The 13,894-nt window shown below is 41.3% G+C and overlaps 1 protein-coding gene across 1 annotated transcript in view; it reads left to right on the plus strand.

Moving 5' to 3' along the window:
• Window positions 1–13,250: 13,250 nt before the first annotated feature.
• The window catches only part of FAAP100 (FA core complex associated protein 100), a 32,712-nt gene continuing 32,068 nt past the window's right edge, over window positions 13,251–13,894 (plus strand). The window contains 3 exon segments of the mRNA XM_032212365.1: window positions 13,251–13,380; window positions 13,605–13,695; window positions 13,697–13,786. Of these exon segments, the coding sequence (XP_032068256.1) occupies window positions 13,271–13,380; window positions 13,605–13,695; window positions 13,697–13,786 (291 nt within the window). The 5' untranslated portion in view covers window positions 13,251–13,270.

Genomic DNA, 13,894 nt, shown 5'->3' on the forward strand with positions numbered 1-13,894 from the left:
TTTTTGCCTCCCAAAAACCCGCCCCCTTCATCAAAATGGCTGTGTATAGCCTCTAGGAACATTTTGAAGAGCTCCTGGAGGCTGGGGAGGGCAGAAATGAGTGAAAAATGGCCCATTTTTTGCTCAATTTTACCCCAGCCCCCAGAAGCACTCTATAAACTTCCTAAAGGCTATCCAGGCCTTTTTTTTTTACAAAAAAACAGGCTGTTTTTTATTTGTCCTCCCCCCGGGAGCACTCTGCAAGCTCCCTAAAGACTATTCATGCCTTTTGGGGGCAGGGGGGGAACGAGCCGTTTTGGGGAGGTTTGCAGAGTGTAAAAACTTTTTTCCCCAAAAAGAGGGTTTTCTTCAAAACCTTGTTGCGTCTTATACTCCGGTGTGTCTTATACTCTGAAAAATACGGTATATATGTCATGGTGATTCACTTCAAGTCCCAACAACATCTAATTTCTAAAGTGCTTGCTGTATATGTGTTCAGTCAGCTATTATTTCAAATCTCATCTTAAAACACAAAATTTGGGATCCATGTTTTTAGCAATCTGGCAAGTCAAGAATATAGGTTTTATTTGAATATGAAATGAGTTGTACATGTTAATGGCTGCAGCCATTGATAACAAATGGCTAAACCTGAGCCATTTATGTATGATGGCTGGTAGGAAGATTAACATACTTCTGACCTCCTTCTTGATCATGATTTAGAAGTATGAAAGGAACTACTTTCCGCTGCCACATAAACTAGGACCAGAAATAATGGGCACAAGAAAGGTTATGGGTTCTCCATCTTTGGATATTGTTAGGAAGGGGCTGGACTGCCACCACTTGAGGAAGAAGCTAATTGGTTTTCCTATACATTGCAGATGATTGGACTAGTTAACCCTTGTGGTCCCTTCAAACTCCACAATTCTATGATTCTAAGGCAATGACTTGGATTAACTGATGGAGGATATAACACTGCTGAGATATTAATACCTTACAAGAGAGAAATAACATTCAAAATGGTTTTGATGGGTTATAGAAACAGCTAAATATACCAATTTAAGAGGCAAATGCAAAATTCTCAACTTAGGGGGAAACAAGGAAAAAATACACAGACATAGGATAGATGAAGCCACATATATAATAGACCTTTCAAGAAAAACATTGAAATATTTGTCTTAATAGTGAAGGCCTCTGTCCAGCTTACGGTGTGGCTCCAAGAAAACAAATACAATTTTAGCCTGCATCAATCAAATATTTTCCAAATTCTGGGAAATAATTGGCTCCGCTTCATTCTGTGTTAGTCAGATCACACCTTGAATATTGCATCAAGGTCTAAAAACGAGTTTTTGAAAGAATTCAGACAAGTATTTCACAAGAAGAGCAAGAACTAGAAACATTAAGTCCAATGAAGAGAATTTGAAGGAGCTGTAAATGTTTGTCTTGGATGGGGGTATGCTGAAGAAATGTCAAAAGATGATATGCCGAAAAGTAAGTTTGTGAAGACTTCCATGCATCCTTTGCATCAATTACAGTAGTATCTGTGAGCTGACCCAAAGTGTGCATGTCTTGTGCATGGACCTGTACCACAAAGGTCCTCTCAGATGTGAACTAGGGTAGGAGAAAAAAGGTCCAAAGCAACATGGCTTTAGAGAACTAGGACTGGTATGACAGATGGATGCAGATTGTAGGAGAAAAAATGTGGGTTTCTATATAGAGGGAGAGGAATCCAATGGATGTGTCCTTAAGATTTTCCTAATTTGCATCTGGTTTTGGTTTTGGTTTTGGCCATCCCTCCCTGAAATAGCCCAGACAAACTTCCAAGGTATAATGGAAGTTTTCTTTCACAGGGACAAAACATTTTTAATTTCATCCCTTCAAAGAAGGTCAAGATCTATTATTCTAACTACCAAAGAATAGTTGCAGTAAAAACAAAGTTTGATTGAATTTAGTGCTGTTAGGCTATGGAGCTCATTAACCAGAAAAATGATGGGCTTCCTTTCACAGATTGTAAGACAGCCATCTGGTTAAGAATATTTTCATTTGGATTCTTAACTCTTGAGTTGAGCTGTGGCTCAATGGATGAAGTGGTCTTTTCCAACTCTACCAGTGCTCTGTAGGTCAGGAGATAGATTTTTTGTTCCCATTCATTTTCCTTTGGCTTATCTCTATTGTGCCATCTGGACTCATAAACACCGACAAGGGACTGACGTATGTCCCCATCTGGCTATCTGATATGAACCACGCTGAATGTGCTCTTCTCACTTAAAAAAAATCCATTGTCTGGATATCATTAAGAGCAAGGGGAGGGAGGAGAGCAGCAAAGTTAATGCCAACAAGACGGGATATTTCTCTCTAACTTTCAAAAGAAATAAGTCATTTACCTTTTGTAATTCCCAGTTGTCCATATTTCCCAAGAAAACACATGCTGGGGAATTGCAGCTTTGTGCCTTTGTAAACAGTTTCTGTGTAAATTGTGCACAGCGGAGTTGGAGTGGACAGCTTTTTCCCTGAGCTGCTCCTTTTTCTTGTCTATTCATCAAAGAAAGTATGAATAAACAGAATTTTCCTCTTTACTCTTAAGCGCTAATGACCTAAAATGTACTTTGGAGTATTTGTCCCACAAATCTCTTACTTCCCTCCTCCATCCCTTCAGAGATGTAAATTGCAGATCGGAGTGTTTCCTATAGCAGTCCAAAAGGATCTGTTTGTAATTTGAAGAATGGCAAAATTTCAGGACAATGTTATAAATTGAAGAGAGGCAGAACTTGGTTTGAAGGGAAAAAAACAAGCTAGATTTGAAAGAATGACCACCATATCTTGCCATCTGAGGATTTCAGCAGGTAAATAAAGTTTTTATTCAGTTGTGTGTGTGTTTTTTTTAAATTAAATATTTTTTGAAAGTCTTGATCACAGGCTGGCTGGCAAGTTAAAGTTGGAATCTAATTCCTCTGGAAAGTGACAACCTGCATGCCAGCATTAACTTCTCAACGCATTTTCAATTCCTTCCTATTAAAGTGTCTTGAACAGATAAACACATATAGGATATACAATAGGATCCATAGTTATCTAGGTTCAGATGGCAAAGTCGTGACTACCGTATGTCAGTCTAGGTCACGTTACTTGCCTGGCTCACCCTTGATTTAATTGGTCCCTTTCTATTTTTCTGCAGTCTGACATTAGTTCCAGCCATTGGCCCAAATCGGCCTCTATTTATATGCAAAAGGAGAAGGGTCTAAAAGAACCAATTCTGAACAAAGGAGGCGAGAGCTGAGGTTGCGTGAGGAATAGAAGCAGAACACCCAGGCCCCAAGTGACAAGGAGCTTCAAGTAGTTGCAGCAGCCACTCTCTGACTCTGGCTATAGCTAGCCCAGTCTGTTAGCCTGAAATCATGGGAAAGAATGGAAGTGAGAATGAAATGAAAAAATGAATGTTTACAGTCTTGGGAGATTTCAGCTGTATCTCTTTCTTCCTCTCCCCTTCATGTTTGGTGTGTTACAATATGATAGCACCCTTAATAGCAACCATATTATTTATTGTGCTTATCTACTGCTGAATTAACATGATTACATGGTTGACACAAGTCCAATCCAATGAAGACATAGCCTAAGCTACCCCCATCCTAACAATAAGGAACTAGCAAGATTGAGCAATTTGCCTGCTCAGATCCACAGCTTCTATTCTCTCCTGTCCACCCACTTCCACTTCTTTCTAACTTGCAAGATCCCAATGTTTCAAAGCTATTGAGGCACATGGAGGAAATGGGGACCTTCTACAGAGAGGACAGTCATAAGTCAGATGATATCCGAATTCCAACATGACATCATCAAACCCCTGGACAATATTTCCATCCAGCTGGACTTGGACTGGTGAATGGATGCAATGAGTGTTGTGTTTCTACGGCTACAGAAGTAGAGACGCCCCTTTTTTCTCTGCTCACTGATATGACAAACTGGTGACCAGCCCAGCTAGACGAGCGACCATATGGGAGCCATCAAGGAAAAAAAGGGGTGGGGTTGGACACAGAACAGGAATGAGGCTGTGAGGTCTCTGCGGAGAATGTAAAGAGGATCTTTTGATTCGGTCTTCCTTCTCTTGCCGCTGTCAAGGCAGCATGAAGCAGATTCTCTGGCTGCTGCTGTTGGTCGCCGTCAGCTATGCAGCCATACCGAAGTGGCGGGAAGCCACCCTCGAATGGGACTACCGATCAGAAGGTAACAGGTCCTAAATAACATGGCCTTCCTCAGAAAGTGGGCTGTTGCTTGAAGCAACAGAAAGTTTTCTTTATTGTGAATTGGGCCAGAGGGGCACTTGGATAGGCTGGCCCCTCTTTGCTAAGGGCCTTGGAACCCCCGTTGTGTAAGGGGGAATGATTTTGGTGGCACACTTACTTTGGATAGTGGATGCCCCAAAGCCCATTTGTTTTTCATAAAGGCTGCTAACCTGAGATTCCAATCCTCTTCCAATTTCCAATTTCCACATTTCTTATACAGTTCTGAACTTTTCTGTGTGCATGATTATTCATAGTTTTAAGTATCTGTGAGCACCTGAACTTTAGCTATAAATCATATTTCTCCTTGTGCAGCTCCCAGGACATGTTTTCAGGGAGTTGTTTGGAAACAATACTGTAGGTCCTAAAATGAACTCTTAAAGGAAGGCAGGTCTTTTTTCCACCCCTAAAGATGCATTCAAAAATTAGGATCCCTTTATTCTGTCTTTGTGTTTGATGTCACGCTGAAGCAACTTTATTCCTCCTAAATTTGCTCTCCACCCGAAATAATGTAAGAAGGGTGAGTTGCCACATTGTTTTTGAGCACTTTCTTTTACCCATGAAGAAGGTATGAATGTATGGTGAAGGTCTGGCTATTGTCCTCAATAGTCCTGCTAGATTCTCATTTCATGTTAATGGTGTGGAAATGCCTCCTCAGGGACATACAGCATTTAGGAACAAAAGTGCAGTACTGGAGGAAGAGGGGAAAGAAAAGGAGGAGTTAAATTGTTGTTGTTACCACATAATCTACTAGATAGTTCCAACTGGATGTGGCATAGTATTTTGACTGACAGATTATTTTCAAGGATCTAGCTAGTGATACTACTGTAATATAGGCACTGTACCAAATAATGTGACATTTTGTAACTGATGTGTTGAGATTCATATGGTGTCCAAATGCTTTTCTAAATCTTTTGGTATGTACCCAATCACTAGTACTTTCTTTTTATGCATTCACCCAATCTGTATTTGAAGGTTTATATTTTTCCTTATTTTTTTAAGACAATGATGATGATTTTACACAACTACTTCTTTGTTATATCACATTCCAGTTTGGTCTTCTTTTCTCTTTCCTCTTCCAGCTGATAAAGTCAATACAAGGGGATGTTCTAATCTTACTGTGGTTCTTGACAACTGGAAATTTGCCATTATGACTCAAATCAGGAATCTTCTCCTCCATGATCACCAAAGAGTGTTGCCTGACTATGGAAGGTGAGGGCTGGGGTCCAGGCAGAGATCTGGATAGGTTTCTAATTGACTTAGCATAGCACCTCAAAATATGCCAGTCTAGTGGAGAATTGATAAATTTGTGTCAGCAGTTGATCTAGAAGAACAAGGGTAGTGGAATCTAGTTGTTCATAGGATTAGGATTAAGATTAAATAGAACATGCTCTGCCCTAGGATGTTTGCACTACCTTCGAAACCAATGGGATTTTCACAACATCTTCAGTCATTTTTAACCCGTTTTTTGGCTTTGTCCAATGTGTGCATGTCCATATATAGTGTGAGATATATTTTAATTTTAAAAAAACCTGGCTCAATCTTGAAAGATCCTGGGTAGTGCACAAAAAGCAACAATAACGCATGTTGGCCTGTTAACAAGCCCTAATTAAGCAACAAACAAATAATTTACCATTTGCAGATTGGTAAGACTGAGTTGATGAAACTGGTCTCCTGCCTTGGGCAGAGGGTTGGACTAGAAGACCTTCAAGGTCTCTTCCATCCCTATGATTCTATGTATTGTTGTGGACCATACAGCTAAATAAAATAAATATTTCTGGGTCAATGTCACTGCATCTGTATTATGGAAGTATCCTACCCAAGAAATAGACATTTGCTTGAGCAAAGTTTTGCACAGATGACTTGCATCTGCGTAAATAAATTGCCGCCTACGTGCCATAATCGAGTTTGGCAGCATAGATCCAGCTCTATTGTTGAACCTTGCCAGAATAAAATGAAAGCCTAATTCCGTTAAATTAGCATAGGGTGTTTGTTATTTAACCCATAACCCTTCTTGCCTGTTGTCTTTTTAGAATCAAACCTCTTTCTGATGCCCTGGATGACCTATACAAGGAATTTAATGCCCTCAAGGAACATCTTGGAGAACTGACTAAACGCTTCGAGGGGGTGGAATCTTTGTAGATGAGATAAACAAAAGGCAGAACCTGTCTCCTGCTAAGCCTTTCATCAGGGCTGCCCAACTAGGAGAGAAAACGATTGCCCTCCTGCCAGCCAAACACCGCAGAATCCTGATCCGGAATGGGAGGCGGATCATAGAGCCCTTGACTGAGGGAAGGCAATAAGTGCTCCAGCTGGTGTTGGACCTTCACTGCAATTTTGGAAACCAAACGCATCCTTTTGTCTGCCTGTCTTTTCCCCTTCAAAAAACTTACTATGAGGGCTTAAGTGTGAAAGACTCAGGATAAAGATAGGAATCCTTTCTTGGCTGATAACCTGGAGACACAATTCCCAAGGTATTATTGGAATAAATGCCAAGGAATGGTTTTATCAAATACTGTCTCCTTAAGAGTAGACTATAAGACCCTGTCATTGTTTTAAATTATGCACAGCTTATCATAATGACAGATGAAATCACACCTGACTGGTTGTAAAAGTGGATACAGCACCCAGTTTGCATCACATTCTCCAGTTCTTACATATGTTAAGAATGATTCTGGCTGCTTTACATAGTTCTCACATGCTTATTGCACACCATGTAATAGTTATATGATAACTACGTATGATAGTCCACCAAAATGTTGGGAATTATACTTTCCATGACTGTAGACTACATTACAATCTACATCACCTATTTTTTGGCAGTAGAAATGAATTGATTTTTAAGATGCAGAATGTCACACCCCTTGCAAACATATCATCATCCTTCTATTTGCACTGCTATTTGTTATGCTCACTGAAGCATTCCATGTATGACTCCAGAAATACTTTATGAAGCAGAGCTATTTCCTGTTTGTTAAAGGTGGCTGGCACCCGGCAGTCAATAAAGATTTGCTTATGGATACAGCATTAAGAAAAGTACCAACTCTCTACATAGCTTCCAATTTATCTGTATGGATGACTGTGTGCATGAGTGCATGGATCCATTATGAGAACAGTCTCTTCCTATCTCTTCTAACAATCAGAGAATGCCCACTGTTTATCTGCATATTTATCTAAAAAGGTAAAGTTTTCCCTGTCAATTGTGCCCAACACTAGGGCACGGTGCTCCTCTCCGTTTCTTGGCCAAGAGAGCCAGCCTTGTCTGAAGACAATTTCCATGGTCATGTAGCCAGCATGACTATATACACCAAAGGCACACAGAATGCTATTACATCCCCACCAAAGTGGTACCTATTAATGTACTTGCACTTTCATGCTTTCAAACTGCTAGGTGGACATATGTAACTAGGAGACACTAAATTGCTCATCGGTCCAGGACTGCAAGATGAGAAATTGACCATAATTGCATTACAAACTCCTGTATCCAAAACTGCTTGATAAAATGGGCACCCTGTGTTCCACTGGCAGCCACATAATCTAAAACTCTTGGTCCATGTGTTGTAAGAAATGTCCATCTGGGTTCAGTTCCAAGTGGGGAAAAAGACACTGGAAACATGGAGGCTGTTTGGAAAGATGGTTTAATGATGGACAGGATCACATGGATTGAGTTCCTGAGCAGAAAAAGGGAAAAGATGCTGAGAGTCTCTGGATTTTATACTCTCTGTTGGGCTTGAACTTCTGAGGGCACAGGAAGAGTATCCTGATTGATTGCTGGCTTTGTAGGTTGTCATAGCTAGCTTTGTAGGTTGTCTGTGTGCTAAGTTTGGTTGAAACTTGGTGGGTGGTGCAATGAAGGGCAATGAAATGGGGTAGATCTTTGTTATGTAGAATAGGCTGGCTCAGGCCGTAATGGCCCATTGACAAAGATGGGGTGGTGGTGGCTGAGTTTCTGTCTCTCTGAGTTTCTACTTCTCTTTTTAGGGGAAATATTCTGCCTTTTTAATATTTCCTAAAATATTGCATTTTTCTAGGAAAGAGGTGGGTGCTAACTTCCTACACATGTAAGCATCTTCATAAGAAGCTTCATTTCCTGAAGTTAAATCGCTGCACATTGGCTCCTTTGGCTATAATTTATTAATGACCTTCCTTATTTCTTGACTGTTCCTTTAAAAAACCCACTATTATAGTGTAGTCAGATCAGATGCTACAAAAGAGGAATCTGAGTGCATTTTAAGCACAAAGTATCCAATTCTTCTCCATCTTTATGCCAAAGCTGGTTTTAGCCAATGAGAAAAGTCCAGCCTAATTTCCACATACCTAAATATAAACAGATTAGAAGCAACTGCATATTATGTAATCTTTCTGGTTCTCCTAGGAGCTGACAGACTATTCTGGCTTGATGTTATGTATGGCTGGTAAACATATGCCTTGAGGGCTGTATCTTGGCTACCAGGCCTTTGCGCAGGCTCTCATGTTTTAGCAATGGAAAAACAATGAGAACTATGTTGATTTTTTAATTGGCTTAATGGTTTGACTATTTCTAGACTTCTCTTTTCAAGTAGTAGGTACACAGATTTAGCACTTCCATCAACATCCACTCATGTTCAATGAAGATGTGTTTAGGATTGTAAGATTCACGGTTTCCTAATCCACGATTAAAGATAAGTTAAGTATGGGTGCCATAAGGCCTAAAAAACAAATCAGGATACCTCTTTACAATAGACTACTGGAAAAATTGTTCGAGCCAAGTTTTGCTGTAACTTTTCATGTTATTTGGATATGATAAATGTGTGGGAAAAGCTGCATGAGTCTTTACTTATTTGTTTTGAGCTATGCTTGTGAATAAAACTCAGCAAAGTAATTCATTCTTCCCTATTCTTGCAACTTATTGAGTTACTCTGAGGTAAAATGGATGGCCAATAAATTTTATAAACAAGCAAACAAATCATATACATCTAGTTTAATTTTCAGCAGGATTTATACATTATATTCAGTGTATTAAAAAGAACATATAGCATTTTTAACAAAACCCACTAAAGTTTACATATTGTAAGCGATAGCTTTTGGAAGGCCAAATTGTGTTGACTCATTCATATACACCCAGAGACACAAAGCATTTAATGACTATGCCAGAAATATTTTGATGTAAAGAAGCTAAGCATTTGAGACTGACATTCTTGAATCTGCATTTTTAAGGGTTTTAAAAATCTGCAATTTTTTCAAAGCATAATATTTGAGTGTATAAATAAATCTGTAAATTAATCTAGCAGTTTTTGGTATGGACTTAGTAACCAAAATGAAGTCCTTGCTCCAACTTTATACAAATGTATTATATTGCTAAAATTTATTATTGTTAAATTTATAGACCACCCATCTTACCACAACCCTGGGTGGCTATTGACATGATAAAACAATATTATAAAACATTAAAACCGTAAGTGTAACATTAATAAGAGAATTAACTAAGATGGGGAGTTATAAAATGGGATGAAGGTGGGATGTTTCATTTAATTTGTGATCCCACCTCCAGAAGGGCACACACCATATCTGACCCCAGGAAATAGGAAAGAGACCGATTCAAGGCCCTTTTGGACTGCCAAGAAGATAGGAGCATATCCCACCTTGAGAGATATGATGCTCCAGATGGTAGGAGCCACAGCAGAGAAGGCTCTTCTCATGCACCTCATTCATTGGCATTCCTTGGCCAATGGGGTTTGCTCGTTGCTCCTTCTGCCATCTGCAATGGAGCAGGCCACTCCCATTGGAGTGAGAGTTTCCTCAGGTTACATCAACAAAATGTATTAAAACAAACAATTGAGGCTTCTCTGAAAATATTTCCAAAGCTTAATTCATTTAACATTTTTCTGGGAGTTTTATGTCCCAATATTATGGCTACTCCTAAATTTAATACACTGCAAAGGAACAAACTATCCTTCAAATTTGTGTCTATAAAATACCATTCTTGCATCTTTCTGAAAATTTCTAGCTTCTATAAACTATTCTATGTCATTGTGTGCATTTTTACTCTAGATATGCATACATTTAAATAGAACCACTTGTAGGCTCTTCTTTGAACTTTGTTATTATATCTTGATTTTCACAGTTGCATAAGTCCTATTCAAAATCTACAACCCCCCCAAAATCAAGAATTATTACACATATAATCACACTTTGCAGTTTTCTAGAGAATATATTAAATCCATTTTAGTTGGTGAATCAGCAATCAGCTTGATGGAATTTTTTAAAAATACTAAAAATCTCTGTGACCGACCTAGACTGGACCAAGCAACATTTCTTGAGACATGTATATTTGCTTTCACTTGTGAAAAACATTAAGGCATAATAAGGCAAGTGGGGGTTAATAGATAAGAGGAAATAAATCATGTTACTTCAGTTGCTGGAATTTGGGCTGAAGGATGAAACAAATCATTTAATTGATAATTCCTTTACTAGTCTCATTATGGTATTTTGAAAGGATAGTTATCACTGCAAACAACACTGCCATCTACTGTCTCAGCTGCACTGTGATTTTATTTTATTTTTTACACTGGCACCTACAGCTACTGTTGCATGCATATGCCAGATGATTGCCACTTTCGCCTTCTAGCTTTAAATGTAGGGTTGCATCTGAACCATTATTACAAACTTAATAGAACAAAAGGCTGTGGAATCAACAGCAAGCAACACATTGTCAAATATAGTACTCACCACAATGCCCAGCCTACATGAACCTTTTGTTGGTTAGGCACCGAACCAATGATCATTTTTTGTACTGATATTCCAATTTTTAGTGTGGGAGCAAAATGTAACTGACTTGGTGAGAGGGCTGTTTTTTTCTGATTATACTTATTTTATTTATTTAAAGCCACAGCAGTCTTGTAAGATAAGCTTAAGAAACCATTCAAAGTCAACTTGTGAACTCATGATTAAAATCCAATATTTGACCCGAAACATACACTTAGTACAGTGGTGGGATTCCAAATTTTTTTACTACTGGTTCTGTGGCGTAGCTTGGGGGTGTGGCAGGGGAAAAATACTGTAAAATCTCCATTCCTTCCCCACTCCAGGGGAAAGTTACTGCAAAATCCCAATTTCCTCCCGAGTCAGCTGGGACTCCGGAGGCAGAGAATAGATGAAGGTGGGGCCAGTCAGAGGTGATATTTACCAGTTCTCCAAACAACTCAAAATTTCCACTACCGGTTCTCCAGAATTGGTCGAACCTGCTGAACCTCTGATTTACTATCTGCAGATAAATCAATAACAACTAGAACTTATATCCTGCTCCATAGTGCTTTACCAGCCTTCTCTGGGCAGGTTTACAATGTAAACATATTGCCCATCAATAAGCTGGGCCCTCATTTTAACACACTGGGGAAGGATGCAAGGCTGAGTCAACCTTGATCCCCATCAGGACTGATCTCCAGGCTGTGGGCAGTTAACCTGCAATACAGGTCGTCCTTGACTTACAACTACAATCAAGCTCAAAATTTCTGTTGCTAAGCAAGACAGTTGTGAGTTTTGCCCCATTTCACAACCTTTCTTGCCACAGTTAAGTGAATCACTGCAGTTGTTAAGTTAGTAACACAGTTGTTAATGATCTGGTTTCCCCCATTGACTTTGTTTGTCAGAAGATTGCAAAAGGTGATCACATAACATTGAGACACTGTCCTAATATGAGTCAGTTGCCAAGTATCTGAATTTTAATCATATGACCATGAGACTGCCGCAACGGTTGTGTAAAAAATGGTGATAAGTCACTTTTTTTCAGTTCCATTGTAATTTGGAAAGGTCACTAAAGAAATTATTAAGTTGAGGACTACCACTGAGCCACCGCAGCTCCTTACTCAATTCCAAAGAGAAATGACTGGGATTCCTCTTGGAGTCCAGATGTGCTTGCTTTTTCCTCTACGCATCTGATTTCATAGGGTAGTGTTAAGAGCCCCACAAAACCCAGGCATCCTCAGTGTCAATTGGGAACCACTCTCAAGAGTTGCCGTATTAATGACTCCTTGGAGTCAAGCTATTTCGTTTGGCTCTATGGACGCATCCAGGCAGCCTCTTTGCCATCCACGCACATGTATTTTCCCCTTCCCAAACCAGCCCTCTGATTTCCTGGTGGTCTCCCATATCCAAGCGGGATCAGACCCAAGCTGCTTGGCTTTATTTATTTGTCAAGAATGTATAGATAACAGAAATAAGTATAAACATGATTATGAATACATGCAGAGGATACGAATAAAAGGGACATTAGGACAGGGACAGTAGGCATGTTGGTGCACGCCCCCTTACAGACCTCTTAGGAATGGGGTGAGGTCGATAGTAGACAGTCTAAGGTTAGTTTTAGGGGTTTGGGGAAGAAACCACAGAGTCAGGTAGTGAATTCCAGGCATCGACCACTCTGTTGCCGAAGTCGTATTGCAAGATCGACCTGGAGCTTCCCGGCATGCCCGGAGGACCCCAGTCCAGTCAATAGTGTTTGAGGCACCCTCTTTTTTCTTTTGCAGTGTCCCCTTCTCCTCCCATCACTGGGAACCACACACGCTTTCTAAGCTTTTCCCCTTCAAATACGAATGCAAGACCCCGCATTCCGTCATGCCTTGGCTCCGTGTGTCCCTCTCCCCAGTCCCGCCGCCGAGCATCCTCTCCTTGGGGCGCCCTGATATCCCTTTATTCCACCCGCAAGCCGCTCCCGTAGCGGGACCCGGTCTTCTCATCCCCATGGCAACAGCGAGCCGCACCAGCAGCGGGAAAAGGCGCTCAAAAGCTCGCTCGTCCTCCCTCCCTTCTACCCTCCCTTTAACGGCGCGTCGTAAACCGTCTCCGCAGCCGCTTGTGCTTCCGCCAGCTCACAGTCGAGAGCCCGGAGAGAGAGGCAGACAGACAGAGGAAGCCGTAAAGCAGCGCCTCTTCCCGCGCTTAGTAACTGGTGGCGTTCCGACCCGCTGCCTTGGAGAGAAGGAGGAGGCGGGGTCAGAATGATAGCTCCGCCCCCTTTGGTTTTGTGGCGGGGGGGCGGGCGACCTATGCCGGGTTTGGGGAGGGGTGTGTGGAAGGCGAGACCAGTTGCTTTGCTAATTTGCAATTGTGACTATTCTCTTTCCGTCTCGAGCCTTGCCTTGTCTATTGTGAAAAGGTGTGTGTGTTGTGTGTGTGTCCTTCGGGGTTTATTGTTCCCTTCGTTCCCCCGGAGGCGCCGGGGCTGGAGTAGTAATATGCCCCGGGTGGGGCGGGCCCCTTTGCACGCAAAGCTGACTTGCTCGGTTCCCACGTGCTTTTTTCGCAGACGAGGCAGGGTGACACCTGAAGGGCTCTCTCCGCTTCCGTCCCCACCACGTCTCTCTTGATTCCTCTCCCCAGGCTGGCAGCGGCAGTCATGGCCCAGGTGGGGCACAGAGTGGATTACCTGGCGGGGTTTTGCTGCCCGGTTGGGGGGTTGGCAGCTGGGAAGCCCCCGCGTGCTGTGCCACGAGATACCAGATCTACCTCTCCAATGCACCGAGTACGTCTATGTCTACGACCAAGAAGGGCGGCTGATGAAGGTACTTCTGGACTGGCGCTTTGTCCTTCTTTCACAGGGACGGGAGCCATGGGGGAGATACCAGACGCTGGAAATCAGATCAGATGCTGAGGAGGCAATTTTAGGCTGA

Source organism: Thamnophis elegans, chromosome 2, assembly GCF_009769535.1.
Source record: "Thamnophis elegans isolate rThaEle1 chromosome 2, rThaEle1.pri, whole genome shotgun sequence".
NCBI lineage: Eukaryota > Metazoa > Chordata > Lepidosauria > Squamata > Colubridae > Thamnophis > Thamnophis elegans.